At 35.0% G+C, this 26,746-nt stretch overlaps 1 protein-coding gene across 2 annotated transcripts in view; it reads left to right on the forward strand.

Annotated features, from left to right (window-relative positions):
- fhit (fragile histidine triad diadenosine triphosphatase) overlaps positions 1–25,233 on the forward strand; it is a 447,851-nt gene extending 422,618 nt beyond the window's left edge. The window contains exons 7-8 of one of the 2 annotated variants that reach the window (XM_048173664.1): positions 24,531–24,641; positions 25,137–25,233. In XM_048173664.1, the coding sequence (XP_048029621.1) occupies positions 24,531–24,632 (102 nt within the window). In that variant the 3' untranslated portion in view covers positions 24,633–24,641; positions 25,137–25,233. The remainder of the gene's footprint in view (positions 1–24,530; positions 24,642–25,136) is intronic. The other variant, XM_048173665.1, reaches the window with a different exon arrangement.
- Positions 25,234–26,746: the final 1,513 nt, after the last annotated feature.

Consider the following 26,746-nt stretch of genomic DNA (forward strand, 5'->3'; position numbering starts at 1 on the left):
TGCGATAATGAACGCGATATTGCGTAGCTTGTCAGTGATCTACGGCTCTGTATATTAAATGCCGCTCCATTTGAAAGCAGGTGATGGCGATTTCGCGGTAACCAGGGAACCGGCTTTACTGACAAAATGCGCGTGACAATCTCATGCGATATATCGCCCAGCCCTATAGCCACAGGCTTGTGCATGCATAAAGGGAAACAATATCTGGGGCCGTATTCACAAACATTTATAAGAGTTATCTTAAATAGCAGTAAAAGTTCTTAGCTAAGAGTTTCCTCTTAAAACCTATTCACAAAGCTGCTGAGACCAACTTTTACTAAGGAATAGAGAGAAGTCTTAAGGCCTGTACACACTGGGACGAATATCGCGCGTGATTATCACTGCCGTTTAAAACCTTGTGACTAAACAAAGGGCGCCAATGTGAGAGTACACACTGTACACCATTTTTTTTTAAAACGCCTCGGGTTAGTTTTTTTGGTTTGACGCACAACATTAAAAACTGGCCGACCAATGAGATTGGCGCTTTTGTTCACATGCCTGGAGCTGCTGAAGTTACAGTAAAACAAGACTTGGTGGAGCTCAAGCACAAAACGGTCTTGCCGAACACACATTGATACCAAGACGACGAAGAGGAAGTAAGCAGACGAGGAAGACCCCTACAAACTATGGGTGCTCTGCCAGTTCTTGGCCACACCAATAGAAGTGTATTATATGCCATTTTATTTCTGTATTTGTATTGGGGTTTTTTTGTTGTTGTTTTTTTTGTTTTACATTCAAGAAATATAGTTGAGAATGTCTATTTCATAAGTCGACTATGTTTATTTGAACTACCGTTCACTTGCACTACCTCTCATTGTGTCTTATTTGCACTACCGTTTCTGACTACCATCTCCTAATGCCATATATGCCATTTTATATTTGTATTTTTATCTTCTTTAATTTTATATCATAAGTATTTTTATTTGCACTACCATTCAGCACAAGCGGCATATACTGTCAGGGAGTGAATTTGCAAGTTCACTTGGCGCATCGCCAGTGAAAATCGCTTGGGTATGAACCACGAAAAACGTCTCGAAAAACGCTGACGAATAAGCGCTCGCGATATTCGTCCCAGTGTGTACGAGGCTTTAAGCTAAACGAAAGGGCAGGGTTGACCTAGTTGCTATGGATGATGTCAATATGCTTACTAACTATGCAGACAGTGACTGGCTGAGAGGGGAGGAGGTGTCTGTCAGTCATTTAATAATAGAAATATTGTAGAACAAAATATTATGTTTCCATATTCAAATAAATATTTTTAAAAAAATATCATATTCAATTAAAGATTTTCAAAATCAGCTTGAAAGGAGGCATATATACTGTATTTACACAGCCGACTCACCTCGACAGTTTTCTGCATCCCTCCACCACACTGACTCCTCACTCTCAGCTTGTTCCTATTCCCAGAAAATGGGGAAGTACTCTGGGTTTGAGCTAAATTTCCGAGCTCGGAGCCTCCCTTCGGACAGCACACCAGAATATGCTTATCTTATTCTTTTAGTTCTATTTGATCATTTGTAAACAACAGCCACAGGTAATCTGACATTATTATAGTTTTTATTTATTTTTAAAGATTTATTTTTGTTGTTTTTGCCTTTTTAATTATGATAGGGGAGTGAGTAAGCGAAGTGGGAGACAGAAGGGTGGGATGGGATTGGGAAAGGTCCACGAGCCGGAGCTCAAACTCAGGGTCACCTGAGCTGCCCACAAGGCTATCGGCGCTGAAAAATGTAGGAGTCCTAAATTTAGGACTGACACACCCATTATTTTTAAGAGTTTCTTCTAAATCTGCAAGTTAGGAGTTACTTTTAGCCTTAAGATGTTCTTGTGAATACATCCCCTGATTACTATTTGCACTACTTGGAAATTCTTCTGCTATGTGTTACTACATCAGAGCATGTTGAGAGACTTGAAGCGTTATTTGCGAGATTCGGCATACCAGAAAAAAATTGTTAGCAACGAACGATGGGCCACAATTCTCCAGTTAAGCCTGGAGAAGCTTTTGTGGTATGTATGAATATTTTACATCAAGTCTGCACAATACACAAGGTAACAGGCATAAAGAATGGGCAGTTCAGACAGCGAAGCACATCCTGAAACCTGATGATCTGTTGATAGCATTCATGTGTTTCTGAACTATCCCTACCACTTATATGGGTGTCAGCCCAGTGTAATTGCTTATGGGAAGGAAAATCCGTACTACTCTACCCACCTTACTGAAAAACAAAAGAAAAGCAAAAGAAAAGCAAGCATACAACTTTAACAGAAGGCACGGTCTTAAAGGACTTACCTGTTCTTAGACTGGGGAATTCAGTCTTGTTAAAGCCGGATAATGAATCATAATGGAAAAGACATTGCTACATTGCAGAAATGTAACCTGAAGTATTTGACTAAAGGGGGAGGTGTCAGGGTATCATGTATTACCTGAGAAGGTGTGTTGTATTATCCCTCTAGATAGTCACTTTCTTTTAAGCTTCTTTCATAATTTAAGGAACACTTAAGAGGTAGGCAGATTATTCTAATTTATTTTAGAAAATTAAACTTTATTGTTGTAGATTTTAGGAACTATTCATCTTTTTTTTATATATATGATATTATTCGAAAAGCTGTTTTAGCAGCACTGATCTCCAGCTATCGGAGAATTGTTCAGTTAGTTTTCAGCCTGAGATCAGTGCTAAACACAGGCATGTTCTCTCTACTTCAGGAAGGTCATGACCTTTCAATGTGGTGTGACACTGAGTCACCAGAGAAGAAAATGGGGTTACATTGGGTTAATCATGTCCTATTTCTCTCATTGAAAAATATCCTTTCTCTGACCTGACATTCGAAAAGGACTTTGTCTCCCCAATAGATCCTATTTTAATACTGGACTGTTGTTTAAATGCCTCTTTTCAATATAAATACAGGGACAGGTGAGCACAGTATTTTACTTAAAGTCACATTAATATCACTAACTGACTCAGACTTACCAGATTGTGCTTCTACACACATAAATACACACAAAGATATTCCAAAATTCCAGTCTCAGTGAATATTTATCACTTAAGTGAATGTAAACTGTTGAGAGAAAATTGGATGTTGGATCTGTGCATTAGATATTAAAGGTGCCCTAGAATTAAAAATTGAATTTGTCTTGGTATAGATAAATAACAAGAGTTCAGTACATGGAAATGACATACAGTGAGTTTAAAACTCCATTGTTTCCTCCTTCTCATATAAATCTCATTTGTTTAAAAGACCTCCGAAGAACAGGCGAATCTCAACATAACACCGACTGTTACGTAACAGTCGGGATCATTAATATGTACGCCCCCAATATTTGCATGCCAGTTCATGTTCAAGGCATTACACAAGGGCAGCCAGTATTAACGTCTGGATCTGTGCACAGCTGAATCATCAGACTAGGTAAGCAAGCAAGTACAATAGCGAAAAATGGCAGATGGAGCAATAATAACTGACATGATCCATGATTACATGATATTTTTAGTGATATTTGTGAATTGTCTCTATAAATGTTTCGTTAGCATGTTGCTAATGTACTGTTAAATGTGGTTAAAGTTACCATCGTTTATTACTGTATTCACGGAGACAAGAGCCGTCGTTATTTTCATTTTTTAAACACTTGCAGTCTGTACAATTCATAAACACATCTTCATTCTTTATAAATCTCTCCAACAGTGTGTAATGTTAGCTTTAGCCACGGAGCACCATCAAACTCATTCAGAATCAAATGTAAACATCCAAATAAATACTATACTTGCGCGATTAGACATGCTGCATGACGAACACTTTGTAAAGATCCATTTTGAGGGTTATATTAGCTGTGTGAACTTTATTTATGCTGTTTAACTCCCTGAGGTCTGAAAACGTGCCGGCGCGTTTTTCAGGGTTTTTTTCACATTGCAGCAAAACAAACTTAAAATACTCTGTCATTTTTTGTCATAGAGACATAAGTAATACATCAATTGAAACTATAGAATATCTTCTTTTATTTGTATACACTCAGAGTAAAAACAAAATGTTGTGCTTTTTGCAAAATAAAGAAAACTAAAATGATGTATGATCTGTCCTCTCCCTCTGAACTAAATTTAATCTGATAGTTCTCAGAAAATGAGCTATAACTTAGTGACTACTAATCACAAAAAAAATAGACTTAGGTCTAAAGACACGTTGAAATGTCAGGTTTTAAATCATATAAGTCATATCGAAAACAAAAATTCTGTGTTTATTTAATCTGTATGAAAAGAGAGACATGTCAGAAATCCGTGATTCAGCTCATTATCCGCTAATGCGGCCACGCCCACGGAGCCAGCGCTATTTAGACGCAAATTATGAGTCAATACAGGCATACATCATCTCAATCGTGTATTTATTGTCTTGAAAAGTGTTTATCTGTATGTAAAAGCCTGTATGTTAGCGACCTCTGGAAGACATGCCATTAGTTCCTGGTTCTTCTTCTTCTTTAGAATAATTTGTGGACTAAATGTGCACAGAGAGCGCCCTCCGGCTGCAAGAATTAATTGAAAACACCATTCCTGAAATGTCCTCTTATTCTTTAGAATGAATTGTGGACTAAAGGTGTACAGAGCGCCCTCCGGCTACAAGTATGAATTGAAAACACCAGCGCTCATAGTGATAACAATGAATATAGAATAAATATAACTCTTCTGTATAGAAAATTGACATAAACATATGAGAATCCATCAATATTTTTTCCAAATGTGAATGCTTTTAAACTAAAAACCTATATTCAGACTCTTTGCATCACAGAAATATACTATATTTTAAAGAATATAATAGAATACATTATTTTAAATTGAGCTGAGACATGATTACAGAGGTTTTTTTCACAGCTTACCTGACTGAAAGGCCTCATTAATATGCAGCACCATTAGAGGTTCTTTAAGCAATTCTTTTGTCTTCTCAGGTGTAAATGATCCATTATTCATGATGATTCACGCCTCCACGCATACTGTGTTTCTTGACAAAAAGTGTCTTACAAAAACTAAATCAATATATTGTGTTATATGAACAAGTAGGCATTATAATTTTTATATAATTTTGAAGCAAAAACTCTAGTCTACAACCCCCAATACCCAGAAGTCTTGTGAACACAGATTTAATATATATATATTTTGGCTTTATTTCAGTGACTTATTTTTTTTGTTTTTTCAATAACCACGCATAAACGTTATTCCTATAAAAACACAAACATGTGCATGCATGTTCCTCACATATTATGGTAGCCTAGTTTGTGCTGAATACAATAATATTAATATGTTTATGAACAACTGAAAAAAGCACAAATATCAGGGTATGTCAAAACTTCTCCAGGCCTCAAATCAGCCTCAGACTCCAGAGGGTTAAGGCAAGCGCAAGCTCTGGGGGCGGGGAACACAAGATTTAAAGGGGCCGCAGCCTGAATCGGCGCATATTTAATGATGCCCCAAAATAGGCAATTAAAAAAATGAATAAAAAAAAAAATCTATGGGGTATTTTGAGCTGAAACTTCACAGACACATTCAGGGGACACCTTAGACTTATATTACATCTTGTAAAAAGACTTTCTACGGCACCTTTAAAGTGACAGGAGCGTTATAAACCTGATGCTGTCTGCTCTTAATGATAATCAAACAGAAGATAAAAAAAGAGAATGATTCACTGCTCTTGACTGAATAACTCAAAGTAACTTTAATAATAATCATTTATATTTAATGCAAACAGTGAAGTTTTTTTTTTTTTTTTACATATTACTTTATAAAATGTCTGTAGTAGGCTTTTTAGTATGTAGACCTACATAAAAAAAAAAAAATTAAAAAAAAATTTCTAAAATCTTTAAAGTAGTAGTTTACGTTGGTCAAAATTCAAAAACAGTAAAAAAAAAAAAAAAAATCCTTAGTGTTTTATATACTAATTATTGTACTATAAATATGGAAATATACAGTAATTATATGCAGGTGTGGCTCATGTATATAGTCAGGCACGGCAAAGCCCTACTAAAATATTCCTGAACTTGAAAACATAGATCCATACAATAAACTGCCATACAATAAGTCAAGTCACCTTTATTTATAACGCTTTTTACAATGCAGATTGTATCAAAGCGGCTTTACATTGATAACTGGTACATAATTTTTGCTGCACACCAGCTCTTCCAGAATAGTGTCAATGCAGGCAGATCAAAGCACTTTGAATAAATGTCAAGAATACTGTTGAATATCAAATGTCAAGTCAAATGTCAGTTCCCCAACTAAGCAAGCCAAAGGCGACAGTGGCAAGGAACCCAAACTCCACAGGTGACACAGGTGGCAAACAAGTGGCAAATAGGTGTTAAAATGGAGAAAAAAAAACCTTGGGAGAAACAGGCTTAGTCGGGGGGCCATTCTCCTCTGCAAACATGCTTTGTTACGAATCAGGTTGCTATCCTAAATCTGACATTCAAAGTATTTATTTCAGTTCCATCCAGTTGAGGATCGTATTCATCACGCTGGTATGGACGGTTTGTTGAGGAAATGTAATTTGTTAGCCATAAATGCATTCAAAAATGAAACAATTTTGAATTAGCCCTGAGTTATGGAAATTACTCACAGAATCATTATACACAGTGCATGCCATTGTAAAGACTGTAGGTCTTCATAAATCTACTGATTAGGTCACACATGTCAAAAAACTCACACAAAACACAGAGTCACAAACAGCGAGAAAAGAAGTGCATTTTTGGCTCTTCAGATCTCAATACCCAGATAGCATGGTCACATTGAAACAATGTTGAGTCAGTGTTGATGCGTCAACACCAATTGCAATTGAATTAACGTTACAAAGTGATGTTGCTTTAGCATCACTCTTGCACCCTCAGTTAATGTTGAAGCAATACTGATATTTTAACCACAAATCAATGGTAATAATATTGATTCAACATTACAAAGTGATATTTTTTCAACACGTCTTTGGCACTGTTGAAATAATGTTTAGATTTCAACCAAATCAATTGTATTATTGATTCAACATTATAAAGTGATATTTTTTCAACATCACTTTTGCACCCTCAGTTAATGCTGAAACAATGTTGAGATTTCAAAAATAAATCAATGATAATATCATTGAATCAACATTATGAGATGATGTTCGTTCAATTTCATGTTTGCACCCGTATTTAATGTTGAAACAATGGTGAACAAAAAATCAATGGTTTAGTATTGAATCAACATTACACTATGATTGATTCTACATCACTGATATTGAATCAATATTGACATTAATAAAAAATTACCAATGGTAATATTGTTGAATCAACATTACACTATGATTTGATTCTACATCACTGATGTTGAGGCAACATTGAAATTTACAAAAATAATCAATGGTAATATTGTTGAATCAATGTTATGTTGATTCTACATCACTGCTGTTGAATCAATATTGAAATGAACAAAAATGATCAATGGTCATGTCAGTGAATCAACGTTTACACTGTGGTGTTGATTCAACATCACTGCTGTTACATCAATATTGAAATTAACAAAAAATAATCATTAGTAATATTGTACGATCAATGTTAATGTGATGTTGATTTAACTGAAAGGTCAACATAAAATAATGTTCTGAACAACATTAATATTTAAGCTACACTTCAATGGTATGTCAACTAATTTCTGACCATTTCAACATTTGTGGAAAACCTTTTTTAAAACATAAATGACACCTTTCCAGCAGTTGAGTCAGTTTTTTTATTTTTTTTATTTTTTTTTATTTGACAGTTTAACACAGTCAATGACAAAGAGATAGAAAATTAAATTCTTTTAGAGTGGGGCAAAAAGGACAAAAGTATTTTAAAAATAGCACTACTTTCAGAAGTCTTATGTCATCATATCTACAAGTGGTCCAAAGTTTTCAAAATCTGTCTTGCATCAGACAACTGCCTCTTTTCCTTTGGGTTCTCTGAAATCTGAAAAAGAAAGCATGATGTTAATTAAGTCAATTCAGTTGCCATATATAGTCACAGTCAACAATGTTAATATGCTAAACACAATATAATTAACCTTTTATAAATTGCTAAACACAGAATATTCTAACTATACTTATAATACTGTTAAATTATATACATTTAATTTATCAACACTTCAATAACACAATAGGAAAGTGTCCAATCTTTCCACCCAAGTTTATCTCCAGCTCTAATTAAACACACCTGAAGCAGCTTATCAAGGTCATTAGGATCAATTGAAACTTTCAGGCAGGTATGTTGGAGAGGAATAAACAACTCTGAACTATGGCCAAATCTCAGTTCATTTTCTGTGAAACTAGCATATTCAAGTAACAAGTTTATCTTGTATAATGAAAGAACTGTTTTTTTTTGTTTTTTTGTTTGTTTTTTTACGAAAATTTCTTTAAAGCTGCAGATTCACCTTATGTAGACCTTAATCTCTGTTTCAGCGGAAACAGGCTAAACAGAAAGGTGATTAGTTGCATTCCTCAAATTTAATACAGATTCAGGAATATGAATGATTACCTGATTAAGCATTAATCAGGGAGCAGGAGATAAGATACAGGACAGCATCAAGTCCCAGGGGCCTGTACCATGAAGCCGGATTAGCTGGCTAGCCAGGTAAGTTTCAGATTAGTTGCGCCAATCCTGGGTTTTAGGTACCATGAAAGTAACTTGACTTTTAGCGGTGTTCATCGCCATGGTAACTTACGCTCCACGTCTAACCTGCTCCGGGGCAGGTTATGTTCTGGGTTAGAGATCTCAAACTGAAATTGGACCAATCAGACATAAGCTCACTGACACACCTAACACAATAAAGTCACTCCCCCAGTTTCTCGTCCTCTAAATTAAAGACACTATATAGTAAAAATAAATATTTAACGATGATAACGAATAACGAATAATATAATTTATATATGATTTGTATAATTATATGATCTATATTTTTATTAATCCATTACACACACGCATGTTTAGTTTAACAGCTGTTATTAAGCATTTAGTTTCAATGAATATTAATATATACAGATCTTATGTAATATAAATAATAAATAATATGACTACATGTGACCTTGTATGTTTGAGTCTATATCGCTATATGTTATCAACTATATAAACTAACTTCACAACTTTCTTGCACTGATAGAGAAAGATCTTTTTTTTTTATTTGTCCTCTTTCACAGACAAGTGTTTTCCATTAGTGTATATGCGTTTAAATTCTTAATTTTCAGCAAAAGAGTTTTGAATCGCGCTGGCTCTCTCGCAAGAAGTGAATCACATGTTGCAAGGCATGTGATTGGCTGTTTGCCACTGATGTCACACATTCGTGTGCATGCGCTCCACAAACTCAGGATCAAAGCCTGAGTTCACAGAGAAAGTTGATGATCAGCATCATGGTACCAACAAAGCCGGATTGAAGAGGTTTGGTTTTGTCAACTCGAAACTAATCCTATAACCCTGAGTTTGTTCAACTACCATCATGGTACAGGCCTCAGGTCAGGTGATGATCCTATCGACTACAACTCAATGTATTATCAATGAGGGTGCTTCTTTTTTTTTTTTTTATTGTCCATTCTCATCTGCCTTTATTCCTATTAAAGGAAAGAAGTCAATGTACCCTGCAAGCATTGAGTAATAGATGCAATACATGGGCTATGTGTAATGTATGATATTCTTGCTCCTGTTCATGTCACTTGCACTAATAAATAAATATATCCTAATAAATATTACTAAATCAAGATGCATGCACTATTTAAGAATTTAGAAAAATGGATGGTTTATTCAAATACTTTAATAACTTTTTAAAAATATATATATATATATATCTTATTAGATTCAGTAACAATAAATGAAATGCAAACATCAAGCACAAACAAATTAACATAGAAATAATAAGACCTTAATAATAATAATAATGCAACTTTGTTTGAAACCCAGAGAAGTGGTTCAACAAACAACACTACTGTGTAGGATGCATCTGTGTTTTCTCTCTAATGAGGAGGAATTGATTAGACTACTGAGAAGTGCACATGCAAAACTAAAATGGGTGTTTACCAATCACTGGAAAATTTCAGAAACACATGCCTGCATGATCTTGTGGTCATCAACTAAAAATCACTGTTAGTTCAATGTCTCAAAGCATTTGTGCTGTCGGCTTTTATCAACATTTCAATGTTGATCCAACATACATTAAACGTTGCAATGTCAATTTCAACCAAAATGATGGTTTGGATCAAAACTCAACATTGTATCAATGTTACCATGCTACCTGAGCGGTTTATTTCAACACTTTAATAACTTTAAATTAATATATCTTATTCAGTGACAATAAATCAAATGCAAATAACAAGCATGCAAAAAAAAAAAAAAAAAAAACAGAAATAATTTATATGCACTATTGTTTGAAACTCATGCATGTCAAACACACGAGACTTCTGTATAGGATGCAACTGTGTTTTCTCTCTAATGAAGAAGCATCAATTAAACAACTGAGAAGTGCACATGCAAAACCAAAATGGGCGTTTACCAATAAGTGGCCAATTTCAAACTACAATATATGTTTTTCAACCATTTTTCAACAGACTTACTAAAACCATGAAGGCCCACCCTTAAACCAAGCCCCCAATGGATTAGAGCAAATCGGGTAAAGTGGTTGAAAATGGCCATTATGAACTGACACGCCCCACTGATGGGGAAACACCCACTAGTGTTCTGCAGAGATACACACCTGCGTGATCTTCTGATCATCAACTACAAATCACTGTTAGTTCAATGTCACTGTCTCAACCCATGTGTGCTGTCGACTTTCATCACAATTTCAATGCTGATCCTACACACTTTAAACATTGAAATGTCAATCTCAAGCAAAATGATGGTTTGGATCAAAACTCAACATTGTATCAATGTCGCCATGCTGTCTGGGTAGGCTGTTCCCATTCACCAAGTTACACCGATTACCACCCCCTACCTTGAATTTATACATTTATGTGGATAAGTCAAGTCTTGCCCTGTACCTTTTTACAAATGAAAAGCTGTTTCACTCAGAAATATGTAACAATACAGAAATCAAGTCAGCCATAACTTCCATTACATGACTTTAAAGGGAATTTTCATCCAAAAATGAAAATTCTGTCATCATTTACTCACTCCCAGATTGTTCCAAACCTGTATAAATTTCTTTTTTTTCTGCTGTACACAAAGGAAGATATCTGGAAGATTGTTTGTAATCAAGCAGATCTTACCCCATTGACTATTTTGTTTGCTGAGCATACTAATTATGAGATGATGTGCAATCAAAAATCAAAACAGCAAGATTTTGAAAATTGACGTTTTTTCTAAGCTGTTATGGTTTAAAAAAAAAAGATATTGACTTGCAAATGCAGTATTGTTTAATTGGACTTGGACTTGACTCAGAGTTAAAGGGACATTTTAAAAAAAATGAAAATAACCAAGCAGATCTCGCCCCCCCATTGACTACCATAGTAGGGAAAAAAAATACTAAGGCGGTCAAAGGGGGGCGAGATCTGCTTGGTTACAAACATTCTTCCAAATATCTTCCTTTGTGTTCAGCAGAACAAAGACATTTATCCAGGTTTGAAACAACTTGAGGGGGAGTAAATGATGAAAATTTTCATTTTTGGGTGAACTATCCCTTTAAGTTCGACATGGCCCCTTTTGGACTCACTCGACTCGGACTCGAAACCAACACTGTTTCCTTCTAGTATTTCTCTGGCTTCATCAGTATTGCTGAGAAAACAGATATGCTTTGACAAGTTTTCAACCAAGGGACATTTTCCTGACAATCTGGGGAATATCATTTCTGCTGGTAATTACAACACCAGCTGTTGAAAAGTATTTACAAGTCATTAAAATAGTTTCTATCAGATGTCACACAGAAAGTGTGGCAGAAGTCTGTAGCACGTCTCCTTCTTGCTTTGCATCCCCGTGCGGCTGCACTGCACAGTCAGAGATGTCAGTGTGCAGTGACCATATGAGAAAGAGCTGGTGTCCAGGGGGCTGTGAAGAGCGTCCAATGTCGCACTGTCTATGAAAAGGCAGGAAGAAACATTTGTGAAGTACCTTCCTGCCATTTGCTCACTACAACTGTCTATGCTGTCAGCTCTGTTAAGAAAGGTCTGGTAAAAATAGATGGTCTATCTTGTGCTATCTTTGTTTGTCAGTTATGAATTACACACCTGCCAGCTGAACCTTTCTCTGTTGATTATAGATTGTGAGAAAATATGAACTATATATGCACTTTTCATGCCCTGCACTTTTCAGGGCTCTGAACGCTGATAATTATGACATGTCAAACATCTAACAAGTGCAGGGGTCCACAATTCATCTCAAAAATGACATGGAGATTGTGAAACACTTTTATATCTTTTCAAAGAAAGATTACATCAAAGGAGAAAACAGCTTCATATCACTTTTATTCAGCCTTTGTAACATGGTACTCTTTTCAGCTGTCATTGCTTTGAAGAACTTTTTTTTTTTTTTTTTTTTTAATATTTAGTAACATTATTCGATATCCAAAAAGTTCAGCCAGCTGCGAACAAACATAATATTGAAAATTTCATTAGAATATTTCACCCCAAAGTGTAGGAAATTATATAAAATATAGAGAATGTAGCAATTTTTGTACAACCAGTATGATTAGATAGATAGATAGATAGATAGATAGATAGATAGATAGATAGATAGATAGATAGATAGATAGATAGATAGATAGATAGATAGATAGATAGATAGATAGATAGATAGATAGACGGACGGACGGACGGACGGACGGTTGGTTGGTTGGTTGGGTATTGCAGCACTATTTTAATTTAAATTAAGCACCCTCATTTCAATGAAAATAAAATAAAAACATAAGCCTATTATTTATTAGATTCCTGTAATGTATATGATACACAAACTTGAACTTAAGCACATATCTGAAATTTTACCATGAATGATTGACTAAACAAACAAATAAAAAATACATACACTCATACATAAATACATACATGTATATTAATTGTATCATATATATTTCATCTCTTATATGATGTTAATGGGAATCAAAAGTACCCAAAAGTAAAGCATTTGCATGCTTTATGGTTCTGTTTTGGGGAAAATAAATCTTAGTTGTCATGAAAATTGTTAATAATCTTAATAATCATTAAATCCGGCTTCATTTTCTTAATTCAAATATTATTTCGTATTTTCTTCTTTGATGTTGGAATGAAATATGACCTGCAAATGATCTGTGACATTCACCCTATTGCATTTCGTTGTTCATTTTCTTGTTAAAGTATAATGTGTTGATAACTTCCCGACTTGCCAAAAATTCCTCAAATGTGCTCAGATAAGCACATTTCGTGTAATCAATTATTCAATTTTCGTCCTCTTCCTGAACAGAGAACAAAAGATTGTCCTCTGAATTTCTTTTTGTTCTGGTGTAATTATACGATGACCTTCCGTGTCACGTTCATAAGCCGCTGAATGCGACTCAAGGTCCCGATGTCAAGAGGCAGCCAGATAGTCAAGATGTACCCCCTTTATTGCTTCGCTGTGTTAAATGTCAAGAAGCGGCCGCAAAACCCATTATGTTCCCCATTCTGCATTAATGTGTGTCTTTTAATGAGCACATAAATTCATACATTAGCATGAGCCTAAGGGAAAGCCTCAACGTGTGCCATATGCCTCCTTACACTAGGTGGCGAACTTCATGTCTTCGCAGAAAGGCCCCTCCTGCTCCCAAAGTGAAGTTAGATGCGGTAGTGGGCATTTGTCCCCCTGGCAGGAAGCTTTGTTGAAGTGTCGCATATGCCTTTAGCGTAAATGGGAAAGTGGTTGTTTAGACATCTATACAGCTGTTGGTGTGCAGCCATGCTGATCTAGCTAGTCCCTGCCGAGATGAAAACGCTATATTCACATGGGCTCAAGAACATGCTGGGTCTTCTGTCTGCTGAAAAGCTGAAGGGTCTCACAGATTTGCCATATGGAGCCGCTTATGGAAAAAAAAAAAAAAAAAAAGTATGCTGGAGGTCTTAAAGAAACAGATGCATGTCTACATAGAAGACGACAACAACAAAATAAAAGACAATTTTATTCGTGGTATAGTTCTTTTTTACATAATCAGATAATCAGATTTAGCAGCATATAATCAAATTCAAAAATTTGTTTCTAATATAATCCTTTTCATTCTTTGAATTTGTGATCAAAAGGTCTTTGATAATTGGCTAATCATTTCTAAGATGAAAGGCATTTCTTTGCTCAAGACGCTTATTTGCATGTCCTGGTGGGCCACCGTCCTGCAGAGTTTAGCTCCGACTTGCCTCAACACACCTTCCTGAAAGTTTCTAGTATGCCTAATTAGACCTTGATTAGCTGGTTCAGGTGTGTTTAATTGGGGTGGAGCTCAAATCTGCAGGACAGTGGCCTTCCAGAACCGAGATTGGACACCCCTGTTCTAGACTTACCACAGTAATATCAATAGAGATCTTAATATGAATGGCTTTAAAGGTGCCCTAGAATCAAAAATTGAATTTACCTTGGCATAGTTGAATAACAAGAGTTCAGTACATGGAAAAGACATACATTGAGTTTCAAACTCCATTGCTTCCTCCTTCTTATGTAAATCTCATTTGTTTAAAAGACCTCCGGAAAACAGGAGAATCTCAACATAACACCAACTGTTACATAACAGTCGGGATCATTACTATGTACGCCCCCAATATGTATGACCCCATGTTCAAGGCATTAGACAAGAGCAGCCAGTATTAAGAACAATAGCGAAAAATGGCAGATGGAGCAATAATAACTGACATGATCCATGATAACATGATATTTTTAGTGATATTTGTGAATTGTCTTTCTAAATGTTTCGTTAGCATTTGCTAATGTACTGTTAAATGTGGTTAAAATTACCATCGTTTATTACTGTATTCACGGAGACAAGAGCCGTCGCTATTTTCATTTTTAAACACTTGCAGTCTGTATAATGCATAAACACAACTTCATTCTTTATAAATCTCTCCAACAGTGTGTAAACAAACTCATCCAAATCAACACTATACTCACATGATCCGACGCATGCATGCAGTATGCATGACGAACATCTTGTAAAGATCCATATTAGCAGTGTGAACTTTGTAAATGCACTTAATTATAGTCGAGAGCTCGGGGGGCAGGGAGCGCGCGATTTAAAGGGGCCGCAGCCTGAATCGGTGCATAGTTAATGATGTCCCAAAATAGGCAGTTAAAAAAATTAATTTAAAAAAAATCTATGAGGTATTTTGAGCTGAAACTTCACAGACACATTCAGGGACACCTTAGACTTATATTACATCTTGTGAAAAGTGGTTCTAGGGCACCTTTAAAAGTGAAATATGGAAAGTTTTTAATGTAAAATAATGCAGTATGATGCCATAAATCATGTCACTTGTTGAAGGTTGTGCTATTACTTGGATTTCCATCTGGCAAATAATAATAAAGAGTGGAAAATGGTGCACAGAAGGTCAGATCTAAGGAGCAGAATACATAGAGACTTAATGGTGGGTTCTTTTGTCTTGGGCCAGTAATAGGAATGCCTTCGTAAATACCCAGAAAACCCATTAAAATACATTAGCAACTGCATAGAAACACCCCACCAACCATCTACAGCACTCCAAAGTCTTCAGTGAATGTAAACATTTTTGCATTTGTGTTTGGTGCCATAAGCAGTGCCACTTTTAGGAAAAATAGTGCAATTTCTTATTCGAGCATCCCCAGGCTGTCGGTTCAACTCCAGCTCTGATTTCTAAGTATCTCCACGGAGCCCCGCTCCAAGCTGCATGCCCGGTGAACATTCCTCTTTTGCTAGTCTGATGTAGTGGTGCATGTCATCGAACATTTGAGTGGATGCCTCCAGTGATGGCGGAGTTACAGAACTGTGTCAGAAAGTAGAGAATCCAGACAGCGGCCCATCCACACTGCTCATGTGACAGATTAAGATGGCAATCCTGGAATTTGCTGCCTTTTCAGTGTCTGTCTCCCTGTGGAGATTGGACATGATAGAATAATTCTGTTCCGTCTTTCTGGATTTCAGCTGAGGGCTATTACGGCACATTTCAAGACTCCATGAAATGGCTCAAGGAAGCTGGAACAGTACATATGTCGTTTTGCACCGATTAGTGTAATATACGTCATGAATATTTTTGGTGTGGGTTTCTAGGGGAGAAAGACTAAAAATTTTAAATGTTTTATATCATCATTTCAATATAGTATATTAACCCTAACCCTATGTTCAATTTAATTATAATACATTACATTAAGGTTTAATTAGTTAACATTAGTTAATACATTAGATAAGTATGTGGCAAGAGGCCATGTAATAAGCGAGATAATGTACATCCAGCCGGTTGATTACATCGCAGAATAAACCCCTTCAGGGTGATGCTCTGATGACTGTCTGGGTTTATTCTGCGTTAACAACCGGCTGAATGTGCATTATCCCCAGTGATGTGAATAACGGCGTTATAAATAAACGGCGTTACTAACGCCGTTACTTTTTTCAGTAACGAGTAATCAAACGAATTACTTTTTCTCCCGTTACAATGCCGTTACCGTTACTGACAAAAAAAATGCTGCGTTACTATAATTGAGCTCACTGAAGCGGTTTTCATCCGAGTAAGCTCTCTCTCAGCCATAGGACCTGCAAAGTTTTTTTCTCTGGTGTGTGCTGCGGTTAGTCATACACAAATATAATTTTAAACTGATAATAATGTATGATACGCTGTGTGTGTGTCTGTCAGAGCATGCGCGCGAAGCGCGAGCTCAAACCAGAATACCCGTTTTGATGCTTGATCGAAAATATGTGAAATGAGTTTTTTTCTAGTCGACTAGTAGTTGTTCATTTAAGCTATTAGTTGACTAATCACATTTATATTAATTTAATTTCTTAAATACTGGAGAGAATAAACCATAATAAGGAGCGTTTACATAATATAGGCTATATAGCACTCAAGGGCACGCATAATTGCCATAAAGAACCGGCAAAAGTAATGATTATGAGTGTGACAAAAACAGCAAGGAGACATTTTAATTGTTTATTAATAAAGTAATGTTTTCTGAATCAGTGTCGGCTGCAAAGATGAAGTTGACATTGCTGATTCTCATTGCTGATCATCTGCTCATATGGACGCGCCTAGAGAGAGAATGCACATTTCATTCGGATTAGGCTACATAATCAGAGTAGCCTCTTTCTTTTCGTTTTTAATTACTTCATTTTCGTTAAAGTAGATATTTCAAGCATTCTATAGATATATTTCTCATGTCTGCGAGGCAAGCAGCCTCTGAGTTTCGGTTCATTTAGCCTATAAGACGCGCTTCAGTTCACGCGCCAGTGATCGCGCCCGCGCCTCCATGTCATGATTTTACTGTCTGCTATATTTGCTTGTTATATATTAAATCCAAGCAATTGGTTGATGAAACATTGATTAAAATTAAGATACAATTTTTACAAAACGAAATTCACTTTAAAGAAAGGCTTTCTACAAAGCAAAACTTAATGAATTGGTCAAAATCATATCTGCCATGTCTCCCGATATATTTGCGCATCTTATGATGCATCTTACTCATGCTGTTCACTTTTCATAATCGAATAAATGGATTTAAAACATAACATAGGACTATTGAAACATAAATATGAAACTACGTTTTCTTTAATGGCTACCAACACAGTACAGAGAAATTTCATGTCGTGAGCAAGAGCGGATCATGAGTCAGGAGTCGCATCAAGAATAATTTATTCTTAGACTTATATGTAATATTGGGGGCATTCAATTTATTTGGCATATTTTTATTTATTTATTTATTTTTTAAAGTAACGCAATAGTTACTTTCCCTGATAATTAGTTACTTTTATAATGATGTAACTCAGTTACTAACTCCGTTACTATTTGTGAGAAGTAACTAGTAACTATAACTAATTACTTTTTTAAAGTAATGTGCCCAACACTGATTATCCCTTACTACTACGGGGTTGTTAAATGCTCAAATCTGATTGGTTGACCAACGTTCTAAGGTGTGCAATTATTTCAGGGAAATGCACGGGTAAAGTAGTTCTTGGCAGGTCTTGACCACATTGCAGTTCCATATCACTTCGCCAAATGGTTTCAGTTATTTCAATAGGTCCTACAGCCTACAACTGCAAAATAAACAAAACCCACAAAATAAATCTAGTAAACAATAGGATGAAAAAGACAAATTATTGTCATGGTTTTTGCCACAAAATACAATTTATTGTGTCCTGAAGAGCATACTCTATTGCACTCTCTTTCAAACATACACATGTACTGTGTACTATAGTACGGACACACACTCGCACAGAAACGTCTTGTCAGTGCTGCTCTGATTAATTAATCAGTAAAATAGTTTAGCAACTTAAAGGATTAGTCCACTTTCAAATAAAATTTTCCTGATAATTTACTCACCCCCATGTCATCCAAGATGTTCATGTCTTTCTTTCTTCAGTCGAAAAGAAATTAAGGTTTTTGATGAAAAAATTCCAGGATTTTTCTCCTTATAGTGGACTTCAATGGACTCCAGATGGTTGGAGGTCAAAATGACAGTTTCAGTGCAGCTTCAAAGGGCTTTAAACGATACCAGATGAGGAATAAGAGTCTTATCTAGAGAAACGATCGGTCATTTTCGATCCGCTTTCTGTATTCTACAAAAAGCTTACGCTCTATGTCCTACGCCTTCCCAATAGTGCAATTTACTTTTGTTCGTTTTTTTGGAGTGTTTATTATATCTAAAAATAAATAGCTAAACTAATTAAAAAAATAAACTGAATTTAATAGTTTTGTCAGCAGTATACCAGGCTCTCCCTCACCAACGCACTCACTCACTCTCTCACTCACTCACCTGCTCACACTCTGAGTACTGATGATTATGACCTGGACTCAATTTGAGATCAATATAAAAGCACAGGAGTTTCAGTCATTCTCTGTCTGGCCTAGGGTGACTAGAAAAAGTCGGGACAGTCCCGGAATCTAAACTGTTGTCCCGAATCTGGCCCTAATTGTCCCGATAATTATACTAAAGCAAAATCTTGAGTAGTTATTGTCTGATAAACATTAAAAACTGTCTGCGGAGGTCGAGTCATCCTGCAACCATCCCCCGCCGGCTGCTCATTGGCTAAGATATGCATGCCCTTTTTGTTTTAAGCCTTGATGAAGAGAGCGCAAGTTGCTGCAGCCGCGAGGAGGTGATGTACGCGTAAAGGAGTGATTGATTGTTCGCGGCACTGTGTCCAAAAAATACTTCACTACACAATTATTTCGTTATTTTCGTTTAAGCTTATTAGCGTCAGGCTATACAGAAAGGTCTGATTTACGCACTGTTACTTACAACGGTCATTGTTTTTTTCCCTTTCACAATGACATTTGAGTTCATGATTTTAATGTTGACATCAATACCGAGGTACATATCGAACCGTCATGTTTGTGTACCGCTACATCCCTAATGCATAAGTGAAGTTATACTATAAGCCAGTGGTTTAAAATGTTGCAAAGTAATGCCATTTGCGAAATAAATGTACTTCTAAACAAATCCTTACATGTGTTACATGATCTACTCTGAATTTCCTGCTCACAGCAGCTGTGCTCTTTTCCAGGAACTTCCCTCCCCTCTGTTCTCTGCTCTCGGCAAAAATGTGATACTGACGAGCATCTACTCTTGAAGTGTCGCTCTAAATCACTCACATCCGAGGAGCGGTTTTCCATTTAGTTTTACAAGCTCTGAAAACAAATAGGAAACTACATTCCACCCCATCCAAAACACTTCTCCGCCCCAAAGTTCATCTTATGGACGGATTGAGATAACCTCAAGGGGAACCGTGGGGCGCTGTGATGCTGTCTGATGGAATGAAAAAAACAGCTTCTTAGCTCGCACCGTGTTTGTCTTTAAGATGGAGAACAAATGCAGACAAGCAGAAAGCTTCCAGATGATAACTAACTCTGACACACTCAGCTCCAACACAGTTTTGTATGTCTTTTCAAACAAGGCCTATGGCAGCTTAACCATAAACTGTATTACAATGATGTTTTGTTTCACGAAACTGTGAGAATTGTACTTTTTTTTTTTCTTTTTTCTCAATGCAGCATTTATATCAAATGGAATCTAATGCAGATGTCTTCAATGTACAGTTTGAAATGTTTAGGGCATTCAAATGTTTTATCACTGGATAGATTATTGGTAAATGGGAATTTCATTTTAATAGCAACATCAAATATCAGTATGAATCCAACAAGACTTTGTGTGTGTGTGTGTGTGTGTGTGTGTGTGTCACACCACTGTGGTAGCAATACAACATTAATGACTCAATCTAAATTCAATCTAAGGGTACCTTTACATGACAAAGTTTTTCCCTTTAAGTTTTTCAACATTGTCAAAACAATCCCCGTTCACACAGATCCGCGAAAACAACTCAAAACACTGTATTCTGCTGCCAGGCCAGTAGTTGGCGATGTCACTTTGAAAAGAAACACTACACACCTATAGACTGAACACGTAATACGGATGTGCATGCCGTCACCATTTTCACAAATTCGTGTTTTTGTAGTTTACACAGAGATGATAACGGTTTATGACGGTAATGATAATTGCGTTTTCAGGCCTCCAAAACAATGCTGTCATGTAAACGAATGGCCTAAATGCATAAAAGGTTTTCATTTGTAGTTGAAAACAGTGTCGTGTAAACAGCCCCTTATTAGTCTTTAATTCACTGACAAAAATTCACAGAACATACACGCAAACCACCCTTAATATTGATAATAACCGTCAGTCAACAGAAAGGAACAGGGAGTACTTATGCACAGAGAACTAAACTGGGATTAATCAGTAACATAGGTAACAAATAGGGAGGAACGAGCAACTAAGGAGATAAGGAGATCACTGAAAAAAAAAAAAAAAAAAAAAAAAAAAAAGCTTTTCTTAGTATTTCTACGGAGCCCCGGACATGACAAGCAGGAAAAAAAATAGTAGCCTAAATCATGCGCACAATTTATTATTACGTTCCCTCAATTTACTAATCATGCACATGATTTATAAATCGAGAGAACGAAATAGTAAATTGTGCGCACGTTTTAGTAAGTCGTGCATACGATTTAGTAAATCGAGGGAACAAATTAGTAAGTCATGCGGACGATTTACTTTTATTTCTTGCATGTCATGTGCGGGGCTCCGTATATTTCTGTCTTGTTTCCAGTCCAAATATTTTAAAATTCTTAAATCCATATGCTTTTACTAGATAAGTAAAATGACATAAGACTTTTTTTTTTATTATTTCTGAAAGAAAAAAAAAAAAAAGGTTTTGCTTAAAACAAGCAAAATTATCTGCCAATGGGGTAAGAAAAATAATAAATAAGATTTCAAACAGAAACAAGATTATTTTTCTTATACCCCATTGGCAGAACATTACGGAAGAGGATTAGGGCCAAGCAATAATAAAAAAATAAAACCATTTTGAGATTAAAGTTGTTAAATTTCGAGAAAAAAGTCGAAATAAAATGTTGAGAATAAACTCATTAAATTACGAGAAAAAACTCGTTAAATTTCAAGAAAAAAGTCGAGATAAAATGTTGAGAAAAAACTCGTTAAATTTCGAGAACAAACTCGTTAAATTTTGAGAAAAAAGTCGAAATAAAATGTTGAGAATAAACTCATTAAATTACGAGAAAAAACTTGTTAAATTTCAAGAAAAAAGTCAAGATAAAATGTTGAGAATAAACTCGTTAAATTTCAAGAAAAAAGTCGAAATAAAATGTTGAGAATAAACTCATTAAATTACGAGAAAAAACTCGTAAAATTTCAAGAAAAAAGTCGAAATAAAATGTTGAGAATAAACTTGTTAAATTTCAAGAAAAAACTCGTTAAATTTCAAGAAAAAAGTCAAAATAAAATGTTGAGAATAAACTCATTAAATTACGAGAACAAACTTGTTCAATTTCAAGAAAAAAGTCGAGATAAAATGTTGAGAAAAAAACTTGTTAAATTACGATAAAAAACTCGTTAAATTTCGAGAAAAAAGTCGAGATAAAATGTTGAGAATAAACTCGTTAAATTCCGATAAAAAAGTCGAGATAAAATGTTGAGAATAAAGTCATTAAATTACGAGAAAAAAGTCGAGATAAAATATTGAGAATAAACTCGTTAAATTTCAAGAAAAACATTGAGATAAAATGTTGAGAATAAAGTCATTAAATTATGAGAATAAAGTCATTAAATTACGAGAAAAAAAGCGTTAAATTATGAGAACAAATTTGTAATTTAACGAATTTGTTCTCGTAATTTAACAACTTTTTTCTCATAATTTAATGACTTTATTCTCAACATTTTATCTTGACTTTTTTCTCGAAATGTAATGACATTTTGCTCATAATTTAACGTAATTTAACAACTTTTTTCTCATAATTTAATGACTTTATTCTCAACATTTTATCTCGACTTTTTTCTCGAAATTTAATGACATTTTGCTCATAATTTAACGTAATTTAACAACTTTTTTCTCATAATTTAATGACTTTATTCTCAACATTTTATCTCGACTTTTTTCTCGAAATTTAACGAGTTTTTTTTCGAAATTTAACAACTTTAATCTTGAGATGGTTTTAATTTTTTTATTATTGCTTGGCCCTAATCCTCTTCCGTAGAACATTTTGCTTGTTACTCAATTCATTTTTTTTTTTTTTTTTTTTTTAAATATGCATGACTAATCGTATGTCATTTTACTTATCTAGTAAAAGCATCTAGATTTTGTCTAGGAAACAAGACAAAAATACTAAATAAGAAAAGCTTTTTTTTTTTTTTAAAGTACTGTGATTAACTGAAGTCTATTTTGCTCTTCACCTGTAATGTCTTACCTTATTTTTTAATTATACGCCTCTCTGGAATACATCATGGTACTAATCATTCATTTTTCCTTACTGACCAGCTGACTGTACATTATCCCTTACATAGTATGTAATTATTTAGTCAGAATACATGCCAACATTTGAAGCCTGTTGCTATTCTTCTACAGTACCTTCCAATTTGTGCAATATTAAAAGAAAAAAAACTGATAGAAAGCACTCCAAAGCTCTTACGAAGAGCTCAAAGCTAAAAGGCCAGTTACCTCTTCGCATCACTTGAGTGTTGTGGGCTTGAGAGGTTTTTTTTTTGTTTTGTTTTTTTAAGACTATGAGTTGAGTTTAGGTCAGCAGTTGTGGATTACATTGAAAATTTGTTTGGTTTGTTTAGTTTATGCTCTGAAATGGTATGATCTGTAGTCGTTCGAGCCATTTGTACTTTCTTCAGCTGGAAAACCATTTTAAAATCAAGTATGCTTTCAGAGCCTGGCGATTCTTCAATTGGAGACACTTTTTATTACATGAAATCTTGGAAAATGCATCTTTTCAAACTGTTCTAGATCTACTCATGGCTCAGATCAATCTTCAGAAGTATTTTGATGCAGTTCTTTTTTAGACATTTTTTTGTGTTGTGTGTTAATGACATTTCTCACATTTTGTAAAAGAAAAACAAATTATAAACACTAGACTTGCTAAAATAATAATTTAGCTAGCATTAATTTAACTTAAAAAAATAAAACCACCAGTCAATGATGCATACAGGTAATAAAGTTAGCTCAGAACATGATGCAAAACACTTCTCATTTCCATTATAACTATTGCATATTCTATATTTATTTATTTATTTATAATACAAAGCATTTGATATAGATGCTTTGTTAGCTAATAAGTTCATACAACATACTTTAAAATATAAACTTTTTTAACACAGTTAAAATGCTCGCCATGGTGGTAATTGTTACATGTTTCCTGTTTGTTTGGACTTTTATGTTGTATTTCTAGTTTCATGTTTCCTGTGTCTAGTTTGTAGTCACTTTGTAGCCCTTTCATTGGTTCCCCTTGATCGTATCCACAGGTGTGTCTTGTTACCTTTTCTCTTGTTAGCTTGTCTGTATATATAACTCTTGTGTTTCCCATGTTGTTTGTCAGATTGTGTCTTTCTATAGCTGTTATATTGGTGCACTCTGTTTTATTTATTTACTTATGCAGCTTTTGAGTTATTTGTATTATCTTATTACTTTAATAAACCCTCTCTCATCTCTGAGTCGAGCTCAGTAATGACCGTAATAATGTTACAGCGATTCTTTGTTAAAAAAAACATGTTTTTTTTTTTTTTTTTTCTGTAAAGCTGCTTCGAAACGATGTATATTGTGAAAAGCGCTACACAAATAAATGTGAATTGAATTTAATAATGAAAAACAAGGCTAAAGTTATTTCAATTGAGATTTTAATATGTTAAACAGTTGCATTGCAGAATGTTAAATACCTGAGGTCAGAGGTTCAGCAGAAATGCTAACCTGAATGTTTGAGGAATACGAATACAGTGCCGCCTGGCAAGTACTTTAATAACTACGGGCTATTGACATTTGGGGTTCTCATAGGAAGTGCTAATGATCAATTTTTTATTTCAGCTCCAGAAACATGACCGGGAAAGTGAGGATGTCCCTTCCAAATGGAGATCAGAAGAGGAGATGGCCAGAGAGGCGACAGAATTAAGCAGCCTCTTCAACTAGCTTTTTTAGGTAATGATGTGTTATCAAGTAGAGGTCGACCGATATTGGATTTTGCAATCACTATTACCTAAGTTGGGGGGGAAAGACAATGTCTTGTTTTCCAAAAGTCCATGAAATCACAAGCGCAGTTTGTTGTGCAACCAAAAATCTCAATAATAATAATAATAATGACAAAAGATTCAGTGCATAATGCCGGACTTTTGACGGTAAACAAGCCCTCAGTACAAAAGGGGCAGACTTATTCTTTTTATATTCACCAGATGGATTAATAATTATTCACAAGATGAATTTGGATATGCAGTGTATATTGTGATCTGATGTGGCATGCTTCCATATACCCATCTTTTCCTTGGCATGTGTTCACTTCAATGTAGGACACTTGATCGTCTAACCAAAATAGCATTATGCATTAAACTGAGGATAAAATTATGAGTGATGACTCATTTAGATATCTCATTAAATATCTTTCTTCACTTTTTTTATTATTATTTTTTTTTTTTCCAGCCAGAGGTGGAAGACAAGCAGATGGAGGATATCAACAAGAAGATATTTGTTCTTATCTATCTTTATGACCATTTATTCAAATAAATGTTTTAGTTCATTTCTGTATTATGTGTATTTTTTTCTTTTTTTTTTTTTTTCTGAAAGCAGTTTAGGTTAAAGTGTTGACTTTAAATAATGAACATACTGTTATGACATTATTTACGAAAAAGAAATACACAATATTGCAAGTAAATCTTTACTGAACATCAAGTCCATTCATTATCAGTCATTATCAGCATCTTTCTGTAAAAGGGCTGAAATAAGATTTTACACAAAGGTCAAGCTTCAGTTTAGGAGTAGTACACTGTATGCCATTCTATTAAGTCAATTTAAACCAGTTTAGTGCTTGTAAGGATAATGTTTTTTTTTCTCTTTTTCTTCAAAAGATTTGAACTGCACTATTTGCATGAGTTCCGTTCTTGTACAGATGCCTGTACAGCTAAATGAACAATAGAGGTTAGACATACTTTTCAGGTGCCTAAATTGCAGAAACTTGTTTTAAACACAAATATTGAAAAATGACACGGCAAGCTAGAGTATCCTTAATAGAGTATCTAGAATAATCAAATAAAATAAACAGAGATGTTGCGTTTGCAACAAATAAGCCTTTATTGTCAGAGTGTGCCGTTAGTTACCTTACCTGCAGTCCCAGAGCTGGAAACTATTATGAGTTTTATCATTTTATCAATGTGGAAATAAAATAGTCTTGACTGGCCCCTTACTCATCTGGAAAAAGGAAATACAATTCTGACAGGGTAATGTGTACCAGCCCATAGCCCTTTCAGAGTAATCAAGTTGTAAAAAGGCCCATGAATTTTAAACAATATCATTATCCACAAGGGATTCTTTTAAGAAATGTGTATAACAGTTTGAATAGAGAAGGAATCCATCACAACTTGCAAAACAGAGAAAAAAAATATGTCCTGCTGAAAATGCAGGTTAAGCTGGTCATTATTGGTTTAATTTGGTCTCTCAGTCTGCACAAGTTAATATTTAGTGGGTTGGTCAACTGATCTCCCAGCCTGACCAGTTGACAAGTGCCCAAAAACCCTTTAAAAAAAACCACATACCCAACTGACCAGATAAAACTGGTTTTACAATGGATTCCGAAATATGCCCAAATATGTCTATAATTGAGCAGAAAACAAAGTTTCAGCAAACTTTAAAGGTGTGTAAAAGACTGGGATTAAGCTATCTAACCTAGCTCATAAATATTAATTCTGGTAAATATTAATCTTATAACATTGTCCTTATAGGATTATACTAATAGCCATTAAAAAGTGCAGCATGGACTTCAAATTAAAATTCCAGTCTAGATTGACTTTCAATAGGGTTATTATTAACTAATTTGTCTTTTAATAGAGTTAGCAGATCTTAGATGCCGTAGAACACATTTTCAAAATATGAAATATGTAATATGAGTCTAAGGTGTCCCCTGAATGTGTCTGTGAAGTTTCAGCTCAAAATACCCCATAGATTTTTTAAATTATTTTTTTTTAACTGCCTATTTTGGGGCATCATTAACTATGCGTCGATTCAGGCTGCGGCCCCTTTAAATCTCGTGCTCCCCT

This window comes from Megalobrama amblycephala, linkage group LG21 (assembly GCF_018812025.1).
Source record: "Megalobrama amblycephala isolate DHTTF-2021 linkage group LG21, ASM1881202v1, whole genome shotgun sequence".
Taxonomy (NCBI): domain Eukaryota; kingdom Metazoa; phylum Chordata; class Actinopteri; order Cypriniformes; family Xenocyprididae; genus Megalobrama; species Megalobrama amblycephala.